The following is a 21972-nucleotide window of genomic DNA, read 5'->3' on the forward strand; positions in this document are numbered from 1 at the left end:
TCGAGGAAGAGGCCAAGCAGTTCTTCTTGGCGCCGGAGCATGCATCATGATAATACTAGTACGCGCGGGCTTCACCGCGGTAGCGTGGCGGCACTGAACATGTACCGTAACAACGAAGCACAAACACTGTCTTCTTAGCCTCTGAAGCGCATGCTTTGCATCAGGACGCATATGGACCATTCAACGTTCGCCCTCGGTTGGCTGTAAATGTGCTATAGATAACAGGGTTGGTGGTGACTGATTGGCAGGAATTATTATTGTTTTGACATTTACACGCGGGTCTTCAGGATGTCGATTCGGGCTAGAATTCTTCAAGCTCCAGAATGGAACCAAAGACTGGTATAAAGGAGCATCGCTGGGAAAAGCACTACTTTCTACACCATCTCCTGTAGTCAGTATGTTGTCCACCTTGGTGCTCTCCACACTTTTGGGCTCTGCTCTCGCAAACTCTGTCGACTTGAACCAGTTGTTCACCAGTGATATCAGCTCTAATTGCTCTACCTCTGGTGCTGCATCCTGTTACAACACCACTGCTGTGGACACCTGCTGCACCGAGTACCCTGGAGTGAGCAGCTCAATGCAAAACACAAGCTCGATTTTTGTTCGCTGACAGGACTGATCTATCGTAGGGCCTTTTGTTGCAGACCCAGGTATGCACAAACAACACTTATTCACGACAGACCCAGTACTGAATCAATCTACAGTTCTGGGATACGGACCCCTCCACTGGTCCCAGTGACAGTTGGACTATTCACGGTAGGTATTCCTTGCCTTTCAGAGCAGTACCGGATACTGATATCTGCATCACAAAGGATTGTGGCCTGATAAGTATGCCTACAACTGTTTCGCTCAAGCATAGCGTGTTCACATTCAATTTTCAGCTGCGACGGCACTTACGTAGAGAACTGTGACTCCTCCCGCGATTACACCGATATCAGTTCGGTATGTTAATGTTCATAGCTATCCTTGAGCACTGTAGCTGAAACTAAACATTATAGCTCCTTACCGATCAAGGAGCCAGCTCCACCCTCTCTTACATGCAAACAGTTGGTCATACTTCTCATTCATACGTATATGTACGATTAATGATTTTTGCAGCATTGGGTCAACATCAATGGTGACAATGAAGAGCTTTGGGAGGTATGCGTCACTACATATTAACTTATGCTGTATTTTAACTGACATCTGGATTAGCATGAATGGGCCACACACGGCACGTGTATGAGGTATATGACCATGAGTTATGGTCGTTCTTCTTTGACACTGACGCTTTTGTAGCACCCTTGAAGTGGCTTGTCTTCCCAGTGGAAGTCCCAAGGGAGCTGAGGTATGCTTACCATTTGTTATGGGCGTGACTTGTCTGACGTATAATTCACTTCAACAGGCAGTCGCTTTCTACGAGACGGTCGTGACCCTCTTCAAGGTACTGCCAGTTTGCAGACATACACTAGAACCACAACTAAATGTAACATACAGACGCTCCCCACCTATACCTGGCTCGAGCAACAAGGAATTACTCCCTCCAACGACGCAACCTACTCTCTGGACGACCTGACCTCGGCCCTCCAGACTGCATCTGGGGTAATTATTTAAGTTTGTTTTGATGATAAGGTCATGAACCATCCCTATTCGCAGTATATCCCCGCGCTCGGCTGCAGTGGTGACACTCTCGATGAAATTAGCTGGTACTTCAACTTGAAGGGATCCATCATTGACGGCACTTTCGTACCAATTGGTAAGTTTTTTTTGTGACAGTAGCGCTATGTCTTCTAACTATTTTGTCAAGATTCTCCCGAATCATCCACTTGCCCAAAAAGCGGTATCAGCTACCCTCCCAAGTCCTAAATCTGGTCCGGCAGCCCCACCAGTCCATCTGTTATGAATGATGTCGAATGAATGACGTCTGTAAAAGATCGTGTCAATGACAATTTTGCTAGCATGAACAGACTTTCTGTAGATTTTCTGTACTGGAGATGTTACTCAAATGGATATTCTTCCTTGCTCTTTGTGGTGTGTTGTATCATTGCATATCATATTTGCATCCTAAGCGCCGAGCTTCGAATTCAATGCGGGCCTACTCTAGTGACCACTTATGCTTACGGGCTTGGGTGGACCGACACTGAGCAGCGGGTCTGGCTGAAGATAAGCTGCTAATGATTTTCTTTACTCGCTGTTTGAGCAGTATTGCCATATAAGCAGATGCAACATTGGGTGCAAATGAGATGAGAAAATATCCGGTCTGCTGCAGTTGCAGAATTCTGAGTGCGAATTACTTTGATGCCTCCTCCTCTTAACCACCCATGCCTCCATCTCGAGCTGTTACCACAAACGTTCTTCGTCAAGCAGCTGCCCGCTGACGCAGGCATACCTCCCGAGATTTTCAACGAGCTGAATGTTCAGGGAGGAAGTGATATACATAGGCTTTTTTCGGTTACCCGGACTGCAGAAGAAATATCTATTGTAGGAGAGTCTGCGACTGAAGAAGGAGGGGACTGGAGATGCATCAAGATAGCGGGACCGATGGACTTTGGTCTGATTCTCGCCATTCCGTAATGGATATGATTTAATATGGCGATATCATTAGGTTTGACGGGAGTGGTGAATAGCTTCACGAGTCCTCTGAAGGATGCTGGCGTGCCAGTGTTCGCTATATCCACCTGGTAAGCTGCTTGGATAGACATCAAGATATCTGGACGATTTATGGCTCCTAGGAATACGGACTATGTTCTGGTCCCCAAGGCGCAGGCTGACCGAGCAGTAGCGGCCTTGTGTGCTGATCAATGGACGTTTGTTATTTCAGTTGAGGAATGAACACTGCACACGTTCCCATAAATGTTCAGTCAAAGAGCGGTGATGATTAGAATAGTCAATGATAGTGAAGGAAAAACATAAGAATAGAGACATGCTAAAATTACTGTAAATTGACGCGAATTCAAACGTTGCATAACCCGTTCTCTGCAATTGCTACGGAGACCGTGCATTCATGTGCCATTACACTTTGCTCTAAAGACGTCCAATACTGCAAACCGCCTGGGACGAGCTCTCTGTTCGCTTTCGCTCCTACAACGGCATAGGTTGATGGCAGATGTCACCAGCGCAGCAATCGGTTCTGGGGTGAACACCCGCCAGAAACGTGTCCTTCCCTCGCGTTCTCGCCGTGGAGGGCCTGGAATAGGAAGCTGTGATGTCGACCTTATGATATTGGATGCTCAGAAAAGAAAACGTAAGTTGCACTTGTGTCTTGTTGCAAAATGACACCGCGCATATCTTACACACTCGCACCTATCTCGCTCCATAGTCGAAAACGAACCCCTCATTCCTGAGAACACCCAGTTTTTGTTGACCACAAATTCAGGGGAGCTCAAGCAGCCTTCGACGTCTGCGTCCTCGGGTTTTGAAATAAATAACCATGCTTATCAGCGCTACTTCGATCGTCCAGACGTACTTAAGGCTTACAGAGAGCAATTGATTATACAAACACCCGAATTTTCTCTCTTGTCGGAGGATGCCAGTGTGGGTGGGCGGTTCAGACCAAGGAGCTCAGAAGAGGTATGTCTCTCCTTCATCTTATCAGCAATTAATGATGTTGACAGCTGGACTCGCAGGAGTCGACAGATACGTCCGACGCAGCTTACGAGAAACGACACCGCAAGTATGAGACATTTGAGAAGAGGCAGCGTTTACGGGAGAAGGAGAAGCTTAAACACGAGCACTATAAACTAAAGGAGCGTATCGAGCAGTTGAGAGCGCTGGATGGAAACGCATTCCTTGCCCTTCCTGCATCTTCCTTCTCTGCACCACCTGGCGTCGAAGAGGAATTACCACTCAGCGACCTTCCCGGGGCGCACGTCAACGGCGCAGCTGTATACAACGAAGGAGAACGGCGACGGAAGGAGATGCTCGATGTCGCTTTTACGCTGGATGAACGATATAAGACCTTGCTACCCTCTGAGCGGAAACAGACAGAGTCGAAAAAGGACACCAAGCAATGCACACCGGGAGAGTCAGGGATACATCCTCTGCAAGAATCGGTTATAGGCGGAAGAGAATGTGCTGCTGACACTCCTCCCAGAAGTAATAAGGCATTGAAGCTAACGATCAAGCTTCCTCAACCAAGACAAACGCCACGCCTTGCCCATTCTCCGTCCAACCCTGGTGCTTCTCCGAGGCTGAATTCAACAACGCCGTATTCATTCTCTCACCAGAAGACTCTAAATCAAAATGTATATGAAACACCTGTCAAACCATACTCCTACAACTCCTCTTCGATACACACCTCCCGCGGGCTTCGGTACGACACTTCTGACACGCAGTCAATAGGTTCCACGCGACCATCGAAGCGTGCAAGAAGAGATATGGACATTGTGGACAGCTCACCGGCAAGCATCCGCCTGAAAACTCACCACCCATTGAAACCACATGAAGAGCCTTGTGTTTTGATGCTTTCTGCTATTCGCAATTCTGCTGCACCAATGGCAAGGAAAACTCAGAGGAATGCTACAGCTTTCGGCGTCAAAGTCCCTCAGGAGATAGAGCTAGTCCGCGATTTTGAAATCCCACAGTGGATACGCCGGGCTGACACTGTCTTCGAAGATGACGATGACCAAACTATGCATTATATGTATTCATCTTTAGGGGACACACCGCCTCCTGACTAGTTCTTACTATGGCAGTACCATCCAGCTCATTATTATTTGAAGTTGTAGTGACGTTCTTTTTGCCCTTGAAATCTTTTGTTCGCATTACTTTAACTTTCTTTTTTTTTCTATCTTTCTCGGGGTGAAATTAACTCAGGCTTATCTTATGGTTATTTTGAATCTGTATTCGTAGTCGGCGTCTTCGCCATGATTGATGTCCAAAATAATTAAATTATGCCACAAGTTCGTCCGTCATCCCAACCATCTTCTGGACTACTTCCAACCCATGGCGCCTAGTTCTCAAACCTGCCTCTCTCCTGCGAGCCAGAACCAAGGCTGCGTGATGGACAGGACCCAAAGCACGCACGCCCATCGTCTTGACCAGTTGAGGTGGGAGATGACGCGAGTAGTCACCACCTGCACGCTCTTTGGAAAGCTGTATGCGCAAAGCTATCTTTGAACTAAAGGTAGACCTGGCTTCAGAGGCAGCATGTACAGCACTGGAATTGGCAGGGGAAACTGGCGGAGTGCTGAACAGTTGTGTAAGGTCCGTAGTTTGGAGATCGACTAAGAGGCCCCGAGGGGTCTTAGGAGGCGGTGGTGGGGAAGGTCTCTGTCGTGGCGTCCTTTCTCGGTTCGACCGAGATTGTATCTCTGCGACTGGTGCCTTTTTCTGCTGCTCCGGACGCTTGGCCTTTGCTTGAGCTGAAACAGATGGTCTCTGCTGTTCCTGCGAGTTTCCTCGCTGTGACTTCCATTCTGTTTTCCTCTCCTGCTGCTTCCCGTTTCTTGCTTTTCCCTGTCCCAGCTCTTTGAAAGATTTATTGAGTTGAGATGCTCTGGTGAGCAACTGACCAGCTGCGGGTAAATCCGTGGAAGGGGCAGGAGGAGAAGTACTGCCTTCTTCATCCGGTTGCCTTTGCGCATACACCTGCTGAGCCCTCCTTTTCGCAGCACGGACTGAAAAAGAGGCACCCGTTTGGTCGTCTGAAATCCATTTAAGCGAAGGGCTATAATCCTTCGAAGGTGCACGGTGCGGAATGATTTTTGGCCCATCGGCGGAAGATGTACGAAAGTTGCTGGCTATAAAAATAGCTATGTCAGTCCCAATAGCAAAAAAGGTTATTAATTTAAACAAACTTACGGATGACAATGTCCCCCAGAGCACTTAATCTGGGCGTCCTGCGAGTTTTAGCAGGTGACGCATCTGAGGTCGCATCAACACCTGTGGTGAATTCTGCAAATGATAATTTGGGTGCTGGTGCACCCGTGGACTGAAACCGTATTTGATGCCTACAGCACTTTATGGCATCGAGGCCGTGCAGTGCTCTGGACGACGAGCGCTGCATGTTATTGACGGGCACGGCTGTGGTGAAAGTAGTAAAGAAACCCAGTTCCGTCGGGTTTATTCCGAGTCGCGGGCGGTGGCGGGTGCGTGTCACCGTAGCGGTTTACTGCAGACTTCCACTATAACTCCCTACAAGTATCGCTGAGGACCTTACCTTCACGCATAGTAAATGGGCCGTCTGTGGGGTCGCGTCATTGTCAGCCTTGTTACTGGTCTCATCTCATTTCTCACTTTCTCCCCACAAATATTCATCATATGGCCATGGTATGGGCGTGAAATCACTGTCGAGCTCTTGACGCTCCTTCTACCATTCAAGTAAGTACTTCAACCTCACCGATGTAATGTTTGGACGTGACGATTGTATAGTGTTCTGATATTCATGCTTTTTTGGAATTATTATCTGTGTATCACCGTAGACCCTGGTCGGGTACCAGACTCATGGGTAAGTGCTATACTTGCACGTTCCTGGCAGTGCTAAACAGTTCATCTACTAGCAACCTGAAGGAGAGATAATAGAGGTGAAGAAGGTGACAGGTGGCCCAAGATACTGCAGGACCTGCAAAAAATACAAACCACCAAGATCTCATCATTGCAGAGTGTGCAATCGGTAAATATTCCATGAAATATTTGATTACCATTCACTAATTTCATACTTACACGAACAGTTGCATTCTTCGAATGGGTATGCCTATGAGTCGTGCGTTGTGACATAGTACTAATCCCTGACAGATCACCACTGTCCTTGGGTGAACAATTGTATTGGCCACTTCAACTATGGTCATTTCATCCGTTTTCTTTTCTATGTCGATTTGGCATGCTTCTATCACCTTTTCATGGTGACTCGCAGGGTGTTTGACTGTATGGGAAAACGTCGTTGGGTTAGCAATTTCATGCTTAGCTTGCGAATATACTAACACGCTCTTCAATGAAGGACGAACCATCTGGTCTTGAGCTAGTGTTCATAGTTCTCAATTATGCCTTGTGTATACCAGTGGTGCTGGCCGTAGGAGCATTCAGGTGAGCTTATGTAGGTTCTGTGTTGTGTTTATTACATTTACTTATACTATTTGCTTTGACCATAGTCTCTATCATATCTACAGCATGCTTGGAAATACCACGACAATAGAAGGATGGGAAAAAGATAAGGCCGCCACCCTGCTGCGTCGGGGAAAGATTCAAGAAGTAAGCTGTACTCCTTTTGCATAGCTTTTGTTGCTAACCTCGACTTTGTCTGTTAAGGTTAAGTTCCCATATGTACGTCAAATACATTTTTGCGATGAATTTGGCTTATGCCTATTCAGAATCTGGGTGCTCGTCGCAACATCACTTCCGTTCTCGGCGACAATCCACTACTATGGTGCTGTCCCACTGTTACACCTGGAACTGGGTTGAAATATCAACTGTCAATAGGAGATGGTGAGTGGATCGAGATCTCGACGAGCCAGAAACGTCAAAGGGTCAAGTGGTCCGGTGGGGAGGCATAATAATCAAATACGAAAAATGTCCGTATATTGCATAAGCTGTAAGCAGTTGTGCCACCCATGCCTTCTTGCAGCCGTCATTTGACTCCCACCATGCTTGTTTTTTCACCTTCTGTATTTTCTGGCTTATAATTGACGCAAGTTCCGTTCTTCTGCTAAACAGATATAGATGTGCAAGCCTCGTGGCCTCCGCGTGACCCCGCTTTGAAGGAGCAGGAGGATAAACCGTTTATACTTCCTGACAGCCCTTGGACATATGAGAATGGCAGTACTAACCCGAATCTCCGTCCATCAAGCGGTGCACGTCTGCGTTCTAATGTTGCAGGCAAGCAGCAGAAGACCAGACCTGTTTACGCTGGTCCACCGTATCAAATTGATCCAGAGAATGAGGAAGAAGAAAGAGGCTTGGCGTCACATTCTCGCAGCTCTTCGCAGGACTCTGACTTCGTGTACACTGAAGAAGGGTACCGTCAGGGCGTTCAAGTACGAAGAGGTTCAGAAGGCTATGAGGTCCGACCTGTTGATCGAGAGGAGTTACTTCAGCGGTTTCTTCATGATCAAAATGAGGATGTTGATATGTATCAGCGCTATGTTCCAGAGCCCTCATCCGATGATTATTCTGATGAGGAGGAGGACAACGCAGGAGAACAGGCGGATGGTGTACGAGCGGCCGAGTTATCCTCAGGGATTTGAGTCGCTAATCAACACATGGTTAATGGACTATACTCTAATTGACATCGGACAATGGGTTATTTATGTTGTACCGCAGACTTTACACCTGCATTGGATTAATACATGGCTAACATTAGAAGCATGACACCAAGGAGTACCAAAACGAAATCGATAGAATTTAGTGCTACAAGTTAAAAACTATTAGACAACCGACATCCTCTCCAAAAATATCTTCCACGTCGCCCCACCTTTCTCACCAATCTCCAAGACATTCGAGCCGACCTGCAGCTCCACGTGCCATTCACCTGATGGAGTAGCCCTTTCGTTCACAAGCGATCCATTCAAGATGACTTGTACGTTCTCTCGTATAGGTGTGGACGTTTTGTGAGGCTTCTGGACACGTACGACCTTCGGCTTGGGGGCAACTTTTTTGGGGTTTTTAGGAGGTCGCCCTCGACCTCGCTTTTTCTTAGGTACAGGTTCCTCTTCCTCCTCTTCCTCCTCTTCTTCGTGGGGATGATTATGAACTCCGTCTTCGTCGCTGCTTTCCTCTTCCTCAGTACCTAAAAATTTGATATCGGCCACGGATATCGCCTTCTCTCCTTGTCCGAGTCTGATCGCCCAGCTTTTTACGCCATCACGATAGTCAAGTAAAAATGGCCTCCCTCGAGGTCGAGTAATCACCGACATTCCCCTTAGTAGACGGGGATTGTTAATGGGAGCCGGTGACTTGGATGTTGATTGCACTGCCTGAGCGTTGATGACCCGTGATGTTGTTGTGACTGGTGTAGATACATTAGAAGGAGCAGGAGAAGAGTTGACGGGAGGTTGATATGTAGCATTAGGATAGTGTGAAAGTTGAGTAGTAGATTGATAAGGCATTTGTAGAGTTGGCAATGGTGCTTGTGTGGGTTGTGGAGCTGGGACAGGCGTAGAGGATGCCGGCGGAACTGGCTGGGGTATTGACGAGGCCACAGCCATACTTGGATTTGATTGAGGTAACGGCGACTGTACTGTTGCAGGTGACGGATTTGAAGGGAGTACGGGCGTCGTAGGAGCGGGAGTCGCTGCTGATGCAGGCTCAAGCGTGAGGGGTGTAGATACTGCTGCCGCTGCAGGGCCAGAAGCAGGTGTAGGCGCAGAACCAGAATCTGATTTGGGAATAGGTGTAGATATAGGAACAGGTAAAGGTGTCTGCGCGGGCGCAGGCATGGAAACCGATACCGCTGGAGCCTGTGCAGGCGCCAATTCCATTGATGGCTGTGATGCAGGGGCAACGACTTGAGCTGCTGTGACAGCTACGGAGGGTAAACTTGAAGTCGACTGCAAAGGTGTTGTATTGTTTTGCTCTGGACTCTTGTTTAAGCCATTGGCAGGTAATCGAAGCATAATCCCACCCGAGGGCGAAGGGGTGACCAGATGCACTGGAGTTGCTGGGGCCAGATGAGCAGGAGATGGTAGCTGGCCGGGAGGAGGTATCGGTGCAGGAACCTTAAGCTTGATCTTCGTCTGATATGGTTTAGAATACTGTGGAAGAGCATGTGGCGGCGGAAGGTCGGACATTAACTGACGAAAGTATTCCTATGCCAGTAGATGCGGAATGAGAATAAGAAGCGAAGAATGGAAAGAGAACTAACACGAAGATTGGCTGCGTCTTCCCATACTGGGCTGTGTTCTTGATTGAAAGCCAAAGCATTAGAGAACACAAGTTCAACATCAGCGGCAAATTCTCCTGTGGTGTGGTATTCCTTGCGCTTGAGATGTTTCTGTGCTTCCAATAAAAATTGGCCCAAATATACAAGAATCCACGAAACTCACGAATATATTCTCGAAACACTGAGGTCGTTTGATTTCCTTGTAATATGTTGGCCAGTCTTTCTTTGAAGGTAACTCCATAAATAATGAGGAAAGTACACGCCCACTGCAGAATGAAACGCTTGATGAGTTTCATTACGCACTTAAAAAGTATGTGGCGCTTACTCTTTATCAGTCTTATCTACTATCTTCTGCAGCCTTGTCTTCAGGAGACGATTCATGTTCGGGGGCTTGTTTTTCTTCTTCTCGTCATCGTTTCCATCATCTTCGTGTCCCTTGTCGTCGCCATCATCGTCGATATTCTTTCCATTCACTGCGGAATCCTTCCTGCCAGTTAATTTTGCATATTCTTTGAGAATTTGTTTCTAAAAGCAAGCAAAATGAGAAACGTATGTTGGATGAGAGGACATCGAATGCACGTACGTGCAAAAACTTGGCGTCCTTCCAGATGAGGCTATTCTTCATGTTGTAATCTTTTGCATTGTTGAAGCAAAGTTCAAAATCTAATTTTACCGCCTCAAGAGAGTTGTAGAGGCCATCTTCGAGTTTTTTCTTTATGTCGTCCAAGCATATGGGGTGGTGGATGACCTGGTAGTAGTCAGGGTAATGGCGCTTGGAGGGCAAGCGCATAAATGCAGGAGAGCATATGAATCCCCTATGATGTCCAAGACAAAAACAACAAAGGTGATTAGAAAGGAAAGATCATATGCAGCCGCGGTAGCTCAAGTTAGTCGCGCTACGCACTCTTTATTCACCGCTTCCTTCACTGTCTGCCACATCTGCAATCCATGCTCCTTCACTGAATTCTGTCCAGAACCTCCCGCCTCGCTGACCTCCATATTCGCACTAGCATTTTCTGTCTTGTCCATAGCCACTCCTGCGCCTTGTGAAGCTGGTGTGGCTGTCTGCGTCGTTGGTGTCGCTACCACCTCTTTCCGTCGCTTCACTCGCGGGCCATCCAAGTCCACATCGTTCGCCAGAAATCCAAGCTCTCTCTTCGACATCTCTCAGCAGCTTTGTAAGAACGAACTTTAAGAATTCAAGCTTAAATCGCTCTGTATCGAGGACGACAGCGAGCTCCGTATTATCTGGATTCAGCGTTTACCGTCATTCCTTTCTTGGCAAGTGGCGCCATGGTGGTCACGTGACATTCAGTCTAAGTTATGTGTTTGTGCCACAGTTATCTACTAGTCGCGATTTTCACGCAATTCACAGAGCTGCAGCTGCAAAGCTTCAACTGCATATATGGCATAACTACGCTATTCTAATACATGCCAAGAAACGTCAAAGCCTTTCATTCGAGAAGGCGAGCAATGCGAATCTCACGCATTCGTTTGACTGCGCCTCGTGAATGATTGTTCAAACCTCCACCGAATGCCCAAGACGCGTCTCTCCATTTCTGCTTTTGCTGGTCACCCAACGCCAATTCATTCAGGTTAATTGAATATGCACGTAGAATGGTTGAGCCACCAGGCTATATCAAATGAACTCTCATCAAATGACTTGCGCATTGAAGAAAGCAGACACATACATGCTCTCCCATGTATGCAGAAACATCGATGACGAAACCGTCGACTACCACTAGACATCTACCACGTTCTTGTAGCATAAATTCTTTGAGATCGGTCAACTTCCACTCTGGCCCATTCCATGAAGGGTCGTCTTTCTTTCCTGCGACGTGATCGTGATGTTTATGTTGCATATATTCTTTAGCATCGACAATGTCTTCTTCACGGGCACGACGGAGGCCTTTCACCAAACCTAAATAGTGAAGAACAAGTATTATCCATTTGGATGGGTCCCATTCCAGAGTAGATGGTCCCGAACGATAGTCATGTGGAAACGCGTGCTAGTGAAAATAAAGCTACAGGTTGGGTCGGATATGCAGGCAATTCAACTTACATGCTACGAATCCTCATCAGTTGAGCTTCTATGGTAACGGAATTGGTGTTACTCACAAAGTTGTGGTTTCCTTCTCCGCCTGTCAAGAGAGCCAAAAGCTGGAAGGTATAAGCGCGACAGAACTAAGATATCGCGATAGACTTATACATACTAGATTGCCCCTAGATGTATTTTCGTCGGTGTACGGCTGCAGTCCATCCCAGTGTGCTAGTCTGTTCGAGTCACCATGATCAGAAAATGCATGAAAAGGAAAAGATAGGAAGCACTCACGAGTTCACTAAAAAGGTGCAGTGCCATACTAATGATTTGGTATCATTATCAGGCACCTAGCCCGCATATAACATACTTCTTACCTGCGACTGTAGTAACAAGTCCACCCCATATGAAGGAACCAAGAGGATCATCCCACAGGATCCCTAACAATGTTGGTAAAACGAGCCCAAAAAATAGAGCCAAGGGAACTACAGCGCGTCAACTCGATTTATTTCTTTAACTCAATACTAACGGAACCACACACCATAATATTTGTGCTGAAAACGAACAACTAGTTTTTGGTGAGCACGTTTTGGTAAATCCTCAAACAATACATACCGGAATCGTTCTCCAGGTCGTCGCGATCCACAGAATTTAGACGGTCGTACTTTGGTTTAAAGAATATCCACCCCATATGAGAATACAATAGACCTCGGGTGGCAGCATACCTTGAGATGTGTAAGGCACCAACGAACCCTGGAGAATCACTGAAAACTCACGGATCATGGAGGGGATCGTCGGTAAAACGCTGGACCAACGAGGCTTGCTTCAGTAACGTAACGGTGCCATAGCTAGGGAGAATGGATTTGCGAGCGACTTACGTGATGGAGACGATGTCTCAAACACCTGATGAGTCGTTAGCTTTCTGGGTAGGTGATAATTTCATTCGAGGAACACACACCACCACTACGGGTATGGAAGGAGAGTATATTGAGCTCAAGGCTAATGGATAAAAGGCATATTTACCTTGATAGAGCCTTGAAAGGCGCTTGACCCAAGGATCGCCAAAAGGAGCCTGACAGAGAAGCCAGCTCGAAATGCACGATGGGCATATAAACGGTGATAACCAATGGTAATGCTATCTCCCATAGTAAGTGCTAGTTAGTCGGATAGACCGTCGAACCACTCACCCAAACTCGGCCGCCTGCCATAAGAGGAAAGACATGAAGAGAGTGGCTCGTGGAAGGAGATTCGGTGGCCTGTGATAGATACCAATCACAGAAGCAACATGAATGAAGACAAAGAATATGGCATTGCTCCACCATACAGTGGCCGGCGGCGGGGACTTCGTTGGTGGACTCATGTGGGCTGTAAAACGTGAATCAAGGAAAAAATAAATGCACCTGAGGGAGTTTAAATATCTCGATTCGTAGTACGGCTTATAGTTTGCAAAAAAGGCATACAAATTCCATTAACATCGAGTTATCCGAGATGCGGCTGCCATTGAGCTGACAATTGCCAACAAAGTTCCGTCGGACGTAGTGTGCCATCGATCGAATGGGCTCTATATCGAATGTATTCAATGTTTCCGTTCAGCATCGAGATCACCAGGAAGTCTTGCTCATTCATACACGGAGGCCCCACGGGACTAGCCGTAAACAGGAGAAATCAAAACACATGGTACCACAGAAGACGCAAGAGAGGCGCGTGTACTGATCCCCGAACCTACATGCAAAAAATTCGAATTCCCAGCCTGTGACTAGAGTGATATTGGTACGCACAGGCTGGTGGTCACAACGAATCGAGAAACGTCCTAACTGCTTGTACGGACTCCTCGCTTGTCCTCCATATAGCCCATTCTCTATCACCACCGGCTCCCATGCCCATGCCCCCTGGTCTAAAAGCCATGTTGCCATCTATCCATTGTCCGCCGCTGAGATGCACCTCGCGTAATCCTTGTGGCAGTAAAACATCGCAGACCTTCTTAATACTGGATGCGTTTATACCCGAACCGGGAAGGATTCTAAGTTGTCGTAAACCGGGGGTCTCGGATTGGCTTTTGGCGCTTTGCATCAGGGATGCCAAGACTTCTAACGAAGCTGGTGCTGATACTCCCTGACCACTAATAAAAAGAGCCACTTTCGATGAAACACAGAAGTGAAAAATAATAGTAAGATTTTACCTTGTTAGGATCCTCGTTATCCCTGAAATGGAAAGGATATCTCCAAAAGCTTAAAAAAAGTCAAGTCGAGTGCCTGAAGGGAGCAATGGCAGCTTGCCTCGGTACACATCACCGGTCAAATCGAATGCTCTGTGAAAGCAGACTGCACAGGTGTCACGGTTCAGTCGATGATGACTCAAAATAACACACTTACCTTCAAGGGGCGACGCTTCTCCTACTAACCTGAAATACGAATCAATACCGGGGTTCTCCAACACCGGAAGATCAATAATCGGACAGTTTAGTCTTCTCAACATCAATGCTGCCTTCCTCAGTCAAAACACCAAAGACAACTCCTTGCACGCTATGTCGTTTGAAAGCCCGTATATCCTCCAACATGACCTCAATTTCGGACGTAGAATAGAGAAAATCTCCAACTCGAGGACGAACCATGGCCTTGCAGAAAGGTATAGGAGTATACACAAAGCATCACCAAGGTGGCCACATGACTGTATAAGCTTGATAGACTTTTAAAATATGAATATGATACAGACCATGATGGGAATACCAGGAGTAGCACTTTGAATACTTCTGAGCAATCCGATGCTGGGCGTCGTCCCACCTCCAAAACCCAAGTTCCCACATACCTCTAGTCTATCTGCTCCTCCGCGAACTGCTCTGTAAGATCATTGGATCAATATGTGTTACAGCATCAATCAAGAGAAGGGACCACGAACGCCAGAGCTGATTCAACAGAATCAACGCATACCTCAAGGAGGATTTTCACTTTAGAGGTCGTGTCAGCTGCCATCCTGACTGTGAGCGACTGTCGTAGTCCAACAAAATCAAGACTATAAATGGAAATACATGTGCTGATTTTTATGGCTTCGGGAACAAAACATCTAAGCGAGTACTAATATTCGAGAACTGTACACAAAACATTACAGACTCTGGTTGTGCAAGATAGAACATACATATTGGTCCATAAAATGACATATAATAAAAGGTGAAGACAGTTAATCATCCAAGACTCTCGTAAAACCCCACCATCTTCCTTACATCTGGACAAAGTATCAGCCTCACCCGCTCATTATCCTGCACGATGCCTCTTCCCCTAAGCTCAAGCCACGCTCCTAGCCCACTAACAAAACCTCCAGAGACTCCGGTCCCAAACGCGCCGCACGCACCATCTCTAACCTTTTTTGCCAATCTGTCCCTGTCCATACACCACTTCAACTGATGCATGATGGGTAAAAGTGAGCGAGAGACAGAAAGTGAGGAAGACTCGATATCTGGCAGTACGTGTAATGTGTGCAGATCCTTGAGTGCGTGAGATACGGATGCACGGCGACGAAGTTGGGATGATACAATAAGGCTAGCACGTCTACGTTGCAGATGGAGACCCATCTCATATTGCTTGACCGACTGGAAACAAGCCATAGAGGATCAATACAGTCTTGAACGGAAAGAAATAACGCCAACAAACGTGTGCAGAGTGGAGATAAGACCCCATGCGCCATCTTCTTTCGATATTCAAGCCACGCAATACATATCTCTGCACAAGGTCACCAACCGTAGGCCTGAAAGGTATTCCTTGAGGGCTTCGACCAAAAAGCAGGTGGGAGACCCGTGAAGGAGCTACAACGCGAAGGCGATTACTGTGAAGAACGGGATCTACAGCTAAGCACGCCAGTGACGAACATGTTCGTGAGAGACACGCTAGGTCAGGAATGTCAAGATAGGAGACTAGTGTATAACAGGCGCGGTAAGAGAGAATATGCATGCACTGGCATAGATAATGGACGTACGAATGTGGAGTAAAGTCTCTGGAGGCATATCCAGTAAGCCAATAGATGCGTCTGGGTTGCTCATCGTACTAGTTTCAATTAGTAAGAATAAGATAATCTTCAACCGCTACATGAGTGTGCTATAATGCAAGGGAACAAAGTCGGGTTGCATTCAAGTTACTGTCCAATAATAGCAACAATCACCCAGCCGCAGCGTCAACTCCAGTACGACCGCTAAAAGCCGTGATTATTTAAGCTCCCGCGAATATGACTACACTTTCCTATTTTGGGCTCTTAACTTGTATTATATTAGACAGTATCCAAGTAGGTCGGGTCGGAGAACTGGTGTAAGATCAACATCTTGCTCTAGCCCGACAATCGTAATAGTAATTATAAACAGGAAAAGAAAATATACTATGCATGGCATCATTTTGAAAGTGGACAGCTTGGGAAAAAGAGCGGCAAAGAACACTCTGCTAGTCCAAATTTGAATATGAGAATACAATAAAACGATACTTGCAGCATAGTCTACCAATTTTGAACAATGATTATGAATGCAACAGCTCTTCCTTTGAAACATGATTCCAATGCAAGCGATCCAGAAATAATGAACGTCCCTTTGTGAGGTTATTCTGCTTACATGGTGGAAGTGGTCTTCTCTATGTCGACTCGGATTCCGGAAACCCCTCCATCTTCGCTGTGGTCCGAAGTATGGAATCCCATCTCAAGGGAGTTATACGCTGGTGCCGGAGTGGCTCGAACGCTCTCGTCTAATGCCTTGGAGCTTTCGTCGCCGAACCCCATGCCTAGTTCAAAGTGCATGTCGTCTAGCTCGACGTCAGCAGCTTCCACATCGTGAAGACTCCCAATAGTACTGAGTACAACGTTTGAGGTAATTGTAGATGCTTGTCCCCGAGCTGTCCTAGTTCCGAGGCCCCTACTTTTGCCACGGTGACCATTGGAACTTGTGACGCCAGATTTAGTGGTAAATGCCGCGATACCCGTTCCTTCAGAATGGGATACAGTTTCCGCACCTCGCTCGCGGAGATCGAGAATCTAAGAAAAGTGCATGGCGCCATGGTGTATGTTAAGTAAATCTAATTGAAGTAGAACAATGTGCGTACAAGACGACAGGCGAGCACGGGTGCCATCATCACGCTCAGGGGTATATTGATAGCGGATATGACTTGACGAGGCCTGTGAAAATGATCAGAAACAGAATTGTACCTATAAGATTATAGCTTACTGCAGATAAAAGATCCCGTTAATCTTGAAATATATGTTTCATTTAGCTTCTTAAAAGAGATACGGCGCAGAAGTTCACCAGGTTTGCTATGGAAATCAGAATGTAGTAAAAGACACCTGAATTATAGTAAGGAAGAGAAATGTACTGGTAGTTTACTGAGACGAACCTTCACGAAGAAAAGTTTGAATGAGTTTGCTACTCGGGCCACCGTTGCGGCGGCGGATAGTGAAAGCTTTCCAGATGGTCATAGACGTTACGATGGTGTCAAAAAGAAGCGGGGCAATCTAAAAACATCTTAGCTCGGAAATTTTAAGCATACATAAGAGTGACCGCACGAAAAATCCTATAAAACGGATGAGCATCAGCATATGTTTGGTTGAAAGCCACGCTCACCTAGGAGATGAGCGGAATGAGGCTTGGATGCGGGAAAGCATGGGCCTTGTTGCTGTATAGTACGAGTGAGCGTAATTCTGTGCAGCTAAAAGTGCATTTAATACTTACGAATGGAGGAGTGACGAATCCAAGCACTGTACCACAATAGTTAATATGTCACTGAACCTGTAGACAGAAAGACAACGTACAGTCCATTTGAGAGGTGTCGACATAAAGCTGGTAAGACACAACTCCAGAAAGTGCGCATATAAGGAACGTGAGGATATAAATATTGCGATTGAAGAAAGCGTAAGTGCGGATGAGCAAAACCGCTAGTATATGATGCACTCAAACGTGAGAAAAAGATGAGACTCCCAATTCGGAGGGGGTTACTGACATTCAGAACCGACTTGATTCCACATTGCAAGCGCTACGGGGATCTTATAGATCCGTCAGCAAAGTATTACATCAAGTGAAGATAACGCTCACTCTGTATATTTTGGAGCAGACTTCCTGCGTGTGATTCATGACGAAGGCGAACAATAGGTATGGGACAACTGCTATGACCCAATATCTAGAGTCGACGTAATTTTGAATGATGTTATTGCCTCGGGTATGAACAACGATGTGATACGTACCGACAGAAAAGATAAGCCACCTTGACAGGGGTCCAATCAGATTTCCAGATCTAAAATAAAGGAGGTTAGTGGCTGAACGAGCGAGTGAGAACCAAAGCTAGTCACAAAGCGCCATTCTCGAGGCAAACTAATGACCCAGTCCCATATAACAACGGCGTCTATGAAAAATATGATTTTTGAGTTAAGATGGTCGAGTATATACGATTTGAAGTGGAGCCCCTTACACATGCCTTCGGTGTGGGGCGAATGAAGTGATCAGTATTACGCATATAGCCATTGAAAGAGTGGGCACATACAACAAAAGTAAACTTGGGTACTGTGAATCAAAAAAATCAGTCCAAATACTGTGATGAGCGTGGATAAACATACACGTATATAAAATGCTGTGCAGTTTCAAGAGAGTCGGCCATGATGATAGCGTGATAAAGCAAGAGAGGAGCGCAATAAAGATTGATGTTATGCTACTGAGGTGGGGGGAGGTGCTTGAGGGGATAAGGAGAAAGCTTGGGGGATGATGGTTGAAAGAAAAGAAGGAATGCAGCAGGGGTAAAAACATGTGCACGCGTCACATTTACGAAGGACAAACGCGACACCACACAAAGTCTGACCGAAGCAAAGCGACTCCCCGCTGATTGCCACTCGTATTTCTCGTGGCTTCTCTCCCAAGAAGTGGCCCCTAACTGGAACATTTTTGACTTCAAGCCGGCTTTGGCTTGGTTACTTCCTCACAGAGACTTCGTTTCTGATAAACCGCGGACACAGGCAGACGGGAAGACCGGGGAGCACTACACCTTCCTTATTTGGTGTTGCGTCGCCCACAGAGGCGGTCAGAGAATCAGCATATAGCCTCTCCGTCGTACCTTTTTTGCGATGGTTTCGCGGCAACGGCTACGCACCCTCAGCATTGAAAGCATCGACATCCATCCGAGTCCGGGTTCCGAGTCGTGAGCGCAGGTGAGCTTGTTTAAGCTGTACGTAAACAGCTGAAATTCAAGTTTGAGCTCAGGCTCAACTTCGGCGATCAAATCGCATATCATATATCATAGGTGCTAGACGATTTTGGGCTTGACACTAGCGTAGGACCAAGTCCATGTTGAATCCCGCGCGAAGGCAGCGGTACCAGATAGTCACCATACTGTCGTTTCTTCAAATCGAAAGCAAGCGACAATTTCCGAGGTCCGATCGTCAAAGTCACGTGACTTCTAGGGCAGCACATCGTAGAATACCGGTTCGGTTGTATCCTTTCATCTCAAACTCTTCGATATACCGTATTTCTACTAAGAGCTAGGTCACATAGACACGGTTGCAGTCTTTTCTGACTGTAAATTGGCTGTAATGGCTTCCAATACACAAACTCTGCGTCTCAGGCGCCAAGACACGCCCAAATCCGCACCTCAACCTGCTCGTCATGCTGGTATACTTCAAGATCAGCTGCGCAGGTCAGCATTTATATCGTTCTTACCATTTGGTCTTTTAGAAAAAATGCGTCTAGGTCCGCTCGGAGACCATGGAACCCTAATTTCTCTACTGCTATTCGGATATTACTCCTTGTGCGTGTAGCTGGAGCTATGTATTCGAACATTCAAGACTGTGATGAAGGTGGGGCCATCTCCATCTATTCTAATGTGAACATAACCTAACAGGGAACCAGTATTCAACTTTTGGGAACCTTTACACTATCTGGATCGGGGATACGGATTTCAAACTTGGGAGGTTACACCTACGTACGCCATCCGAAGCTGGGCTTACATTCTACTACACTTGTTGCCTGCTCGGTTTGCTTTTGCAATTGGACACGGAAAAGTAGGCTTCTGTTGTCTCACCAGCAACTTGTTCCTTACTTTCATTTTCAGAGGCCGGCATTCTTCGCTATCCGGATACTCCTTGCTGTTATGTCTGTGATGTGCGAAGCCAAGTTACATCGAACAGTTGTTGAGAAAATCAATGAAAGAGTTGGCCGCTATTTATTCTTCATGCTTCTACTCAGCGCAGGGATGTGGAATGCTTCCGCGGGTTTGTACTTGTTTTTTTGTTCCTTTTCACGCATTTCCCGCTCACGTCCTTCACATTTATGCGACAGCATTTCTTCCATCTTCTTTCGCGATGTATGCGAGTACTTTGGCGTTTTCATACGCTGTAGAACCTGCCAGCATTAAAAACAACCGAAGGACTCTATTTGCGACTTTACTATTCGCAACAGGAGCAATTGTTGGTTGGCCTTTCGCACTCGCGCTTGCTATTCCATTTGTATTTGAGGAACTATTTATATACGGAGCGGACCGCGTGGAACCTAGTTCACGTAGTCCTTGGATGGTCTCGCGTTGGGTGCGGTTACTCGCAGCTGGCTCAACAGCGGCCCTGATTTTTGTAAGTCACTGCGATATACGGTTTGGCACAGACTATTAATTTTGTATGCAGGTACCGGTTATAGCATGTGACAGTGTTGCTTATGGTCACTGGAGCATTGTACCATGGAACATTATACGTTACAACATATTCGGTGGCTCCGAAAGAGGACCTGACCTATACGGGACCTCTCCTTGGTACTTTTACATCTTTAATCTCCTCCTGAACTTCAACGTCCTCGTGATTTTGGCTTTATCTTCTCTTCCGGCCCTCTATATAACGTCTAAAGTTGATCGTCACCGTCTTGGTTTGAGGAAACCAGCACAAAATCAAAGTTCACCTTTCACTTTACTTGCGCTACGTCTCGCTCCAATGTACGTTTGGATCGGTATCTTGACTGCACAAGCCCACAAGGAAGAACGCTTTATGTTTCCGGCATACCCGATGATCTGTTTCAATGCTGCAGTGGCACTTTATTTAATTCGCGGATGGATGGAAGTAGCTTATGTTAAACTTACCAAGTCCCAATACCAAGTAGGTGCACCTTACTTCTGAAAATTTGACTTTTGTGACCTACCTTATCTTGTAGGCATCTAGATCGATCATGTTCAGCAATATGACTTTATCTGTTATAGCAACCTCTGGACTCCTGTCCTTATCTCGTCTCCTTGCTCTCTGGAACTATTATCATGCATCACTTTCTGTCTATTACCGTTTCGAGGCTGCTGAACTTCCCCGCCTGCTCAACGATACTGGCCTTATTTCGTTGCCTCCTCCCAACACTGAAGAGAGCGAACAATTTGTCGTTGACCTTTCCCCTGTGAAGGAACTTAACCTGTCACTATGTATCGGCAAGGAGTGGCATCGGTTCCCTAGTCATTATCTCGTCCCAGATGGCGTCCAAGTGTATTTTGTGAAGAGCGATTTCGAAGGTTTACTACCTGCTCATTTCAAACCTAGTAGTAGGATGGCTGAGAACTGGTGGGATCGAAAGGGGATGAGGAGTACTCCTACCGGATTGAATGATCTTAATAAGGAGGAAGTCAGTTATTATGTGTGTTACATCAGATTTTTACTCTAATTTTTTCTTCTGACCATTTATTATTCTACCAGGCACCTATAGAAACATGCGACTATCTCATTGACCTGGACTATCCTGAGCACCCATCGTCCTCGACATACGAGCCTCGGTATGCCATGGACGAAGGAACCTGGGAACGCGTTTCTTGCCTACCGTTCCTGGATGCCGCAAATTCCCCACTTCTCAGCAGGACCCTATGGATGCCTGGAGAGACATGGCGTAATTTGAATCAGTATGGGGACTATTGTTTGTTAAAAAACAAAGCTCTTGTAGGAGCCAAAGAGGCTGCTCGTAAAGTGTAGAATGAATAGAATGTATGGGAGTAATGATACACCAATAGATAGCATTTTGAATCTTATTTATTCTCACTTTCACGAACTGTTTCAGGTGGAGGCGCGAGTCGGACTTGGTATTTACTATCTTTATACCGCGACTTTCACCTTCGCTAGTCCATCTTCAAGCTTCCAAGGCAAGCTTGGAACATACCCTACACATAATCCTTCTTTTACGAAT

At 46.5% G+C, this 21972-nt stretch overlaps 10 protein-coding genes across 10 annotated transcripts; 5 read left to right on the forward strand and 5 right to left on the reverse strand.

The window, feature by feature from the left end:
- Window positions 1-84: 84 nt before the first annotated feature.
- Window positions 85-2006, forward strand: SERLADRAFT_455474 (uncharacterized protein; the record flags this gene model as incomplete). The annotated part of the gene is made up of 14 exons (XM_007312815.1): window positions 85-226; window positions 288-565; window positions 630-650; window positions 705-756; window positions 813-828; window positions 882-942; window positions 999-1046; window positions 1099-1140; window positions 1195-1226; window positions 1279-1327; window positions 1385-1423; window positions 1477-1581; window positions 1636-1735; window positions 1787-2006. The coding sequence occupies 13 exons, from the start codon at window positions 398-400 to the stop codon at window positions 1843-1845; spliced, it is 792 nt and encodes a 263-aa protein (XP_007312877.1).
- Window positions 2007-2085: 79 nt separating this feature from the next.
- Window positions 2086-2931, forward strand: SERLADRAFT_455479 (uncharacterized protein; the record flags this gene model as incomplete). The annotated part of the gene is made up of 3 exons (XM_007312816.1): window positions 2086-2530; window positions 2585-2660; window positions 2712-2931. 3 exons carry the CDS (start codon window positions 2278-2280, stop codon window positions 2809-2811), a joined length of 429 nt encoding a protein of 142 aa, XP_007312878.1.
- A 37-nt stretch (window positions 2932-2968) lies between these two features.
- On the forward strand, window positions 2969-5719 carry SERLADRAFT_455485 (uncharacterized protein; the record flags this gene model as incomplete). Its single annotated transcript, XM_007312817.1, has 4 exons — window positions 2969-3223; window positions 3299-3549; window positions 3606-5153; window positions 5182-5719. 3 exons carry the CDS (start codon window positions 3079-3081, stop codon window positions 4656-4658), a joined length of 1449 nt encoding a protein of 482 aa, XP_007312879.1.
- A 361-nt stretch (window positions 5720-6080) lies between these two features.
- SERLADRAFT_455490 (uncharacterized protein) lies at window positions 6081-9702 on the forward strand (the record flags this gene model as incomplete). The annotated part of the gene is made up of 10 exons (XM_007312818.1): window positions 6081-6300; window positions 6352-6427; window positions 6480-6592; window positions 6651-6667; window positions 6715-6863; window positions 6917-7002; window positions 7068-7167; window positions 7225-7239; window positions 7287-7401; window positions 7630-9702. The coding sequence occupies 10 exons, from the start codon at window positions 6155-6157 to the stop codon at window positions 8157-8159; spliced, it is 1347 nt and encodes a 448-aa protein (XP_007312880.1).
- Window positions 9703-10224: 522 nt separating this feature from the next.
- On the reverse strand, window positions 10225-10870 carry SERLADRAFT_455493 (uncharacterized protein; the record flags this gene model as incomplete). Its single annotated transcript, XM_007312819.1, has 3 exons — window positions 10225-10318; window positions 10377-10608; window positions 10698-10870. Coding segments are annotated over 3 exons (450 nt in total), but the record flags the coding sequence as incomplete, so codon positions are not given.
- Window positions 10871-11247: 377 nt separating this feature from the next.
- On the reverse strand, window positions 11248-13191 carry SERLADRAFT_432659 (uncharacterized protein; the record flags this gene model as incomplete). Its single annotated transcript, XM_007312820.1, has 12 exons — window positions 11248-11427; window positions 11485-11802; window positions 11912-11953; window positions 12007-12067; window positions 12126-12153; window positions 12209-12316; window positions 12373-12399; window positions 12447-12556; window positions 12608-12650; window positions 12710-12734; window positions 12855-12966; window positions 13019-13191. The coding sequence occupies 12 exons, from the start codon at window positions 13189-13191 to the stop codon at window positions 11248-11250; spliced, it is 1227 nt and encodes a 408-aa protein (XP_007312882.1).
- Window positions 13192-13517: 326 nt separating this feature from the next.
- Window positions 13518-14842, reverse strand: SERLADRAFT_455498 (uncharacterized protein; the record flags this gene model as incomplete). The annotated part of the gene is made up of 8 exons (XM_007312821.1): window positions 13518-13553; window positions 13610-13950; window positions 14011-14059; window positions 14108-14152; window positions 14204-14232; window positions 14288-14445; window positions 14544-14667; window positions 14727-14842. The coding sequence occupies 7 exons, from the start codon at window positions 14798-14800 to the stop codon at window positions 13620-13622; spliced, it is 810 nt and encodes a 269-aa protein (XP_007312883.1).
- Window positions 14807-15966, reverse strand: SERLADRAFT_444574 (uncharacterized protein; the record flags this gene model as incomplete). Its single annotated transcript, XM_007312822.1, has 3 exons — window positions 14807-15414; window positions 15476-15735; window positions 15798-15966. The coding sequence occupies 3 exons, from the start codon at window positions 15859-15861 to the stop codon at window positions 15010-15012; spliced, it is 729 nt and encodes a 242-aa protein (XP_007312884.1).
- A 420-nt stretch (window positions 15967-16386) lies between these two features.
- On the reverse strand, window positions 16387-18442 carry SERLADRAFT_444575 (uncharacterized protein; the record flags this gene model as incomplete). The annotated part of the gene is made up of 13 exons (XM_007312823.1): window positions 16387-16832; window positions 16901-16973; window positions 17023-17045; window positions 17101-17138; window positions 17189-17306; window positions 17524-17549; window positions 17604-17726; window positions 17792-17834; window positions 17884-17968; window positions 18033-18082; window positions 18138-18190; window positions 18329-18348; window positions 18402-18442. The coding sequence occupies 13 exons, from the start codon at window positions 18440-18442 to the stop codon at window positions 16413-16415; spliced, it is 1113 nt and encodes a 370-aa protein (XP_007312885.1).
- Window positions 18443-19270: 828 nt separating this feature from the next.
- SERLADRAFT_359119 (glycosyltransferase family 22 protein) lies at window positions 19271-21833 on the forward strand (the record flags this gene model as incomplete). The annotated part of the gene is made up of 8 exons (XM_007312824.1): window positions 19271-19471; window positions 19525-19631; window positions 19684-19835; window positions 19886-20045; window positions 20113-20399; window positions 20451-20912; window positions 20968-21432; window positions 21492-21833. The coding sequence occupies 8 exons, from the start codon at window positions 19368-19370 to the stop codon at window positions 21759-21761; spliced, it is 2007 nt and encodes a 668-aa protein (XP_007312886.1).
- Window positions 21834-21972: the final 139 nt, after the last annotated feature.

The sequence above is a fragment of the Serpula lacrymans genome (genome assembly GCF_000218685.1).
Source record: "Serpula lacrymans var. lacrymans S7.9 unplaced genomic scaffold SERLAscaffold_1, whole genome shotgun sequence".
Taxonomy (NCBI): domain Eukaryota; kingdom Fungi; phylum Basidiomycota; class Agaricomycetes; order Boletales; family Serpulaceae; genus Serpula; species Serpula lacrymans.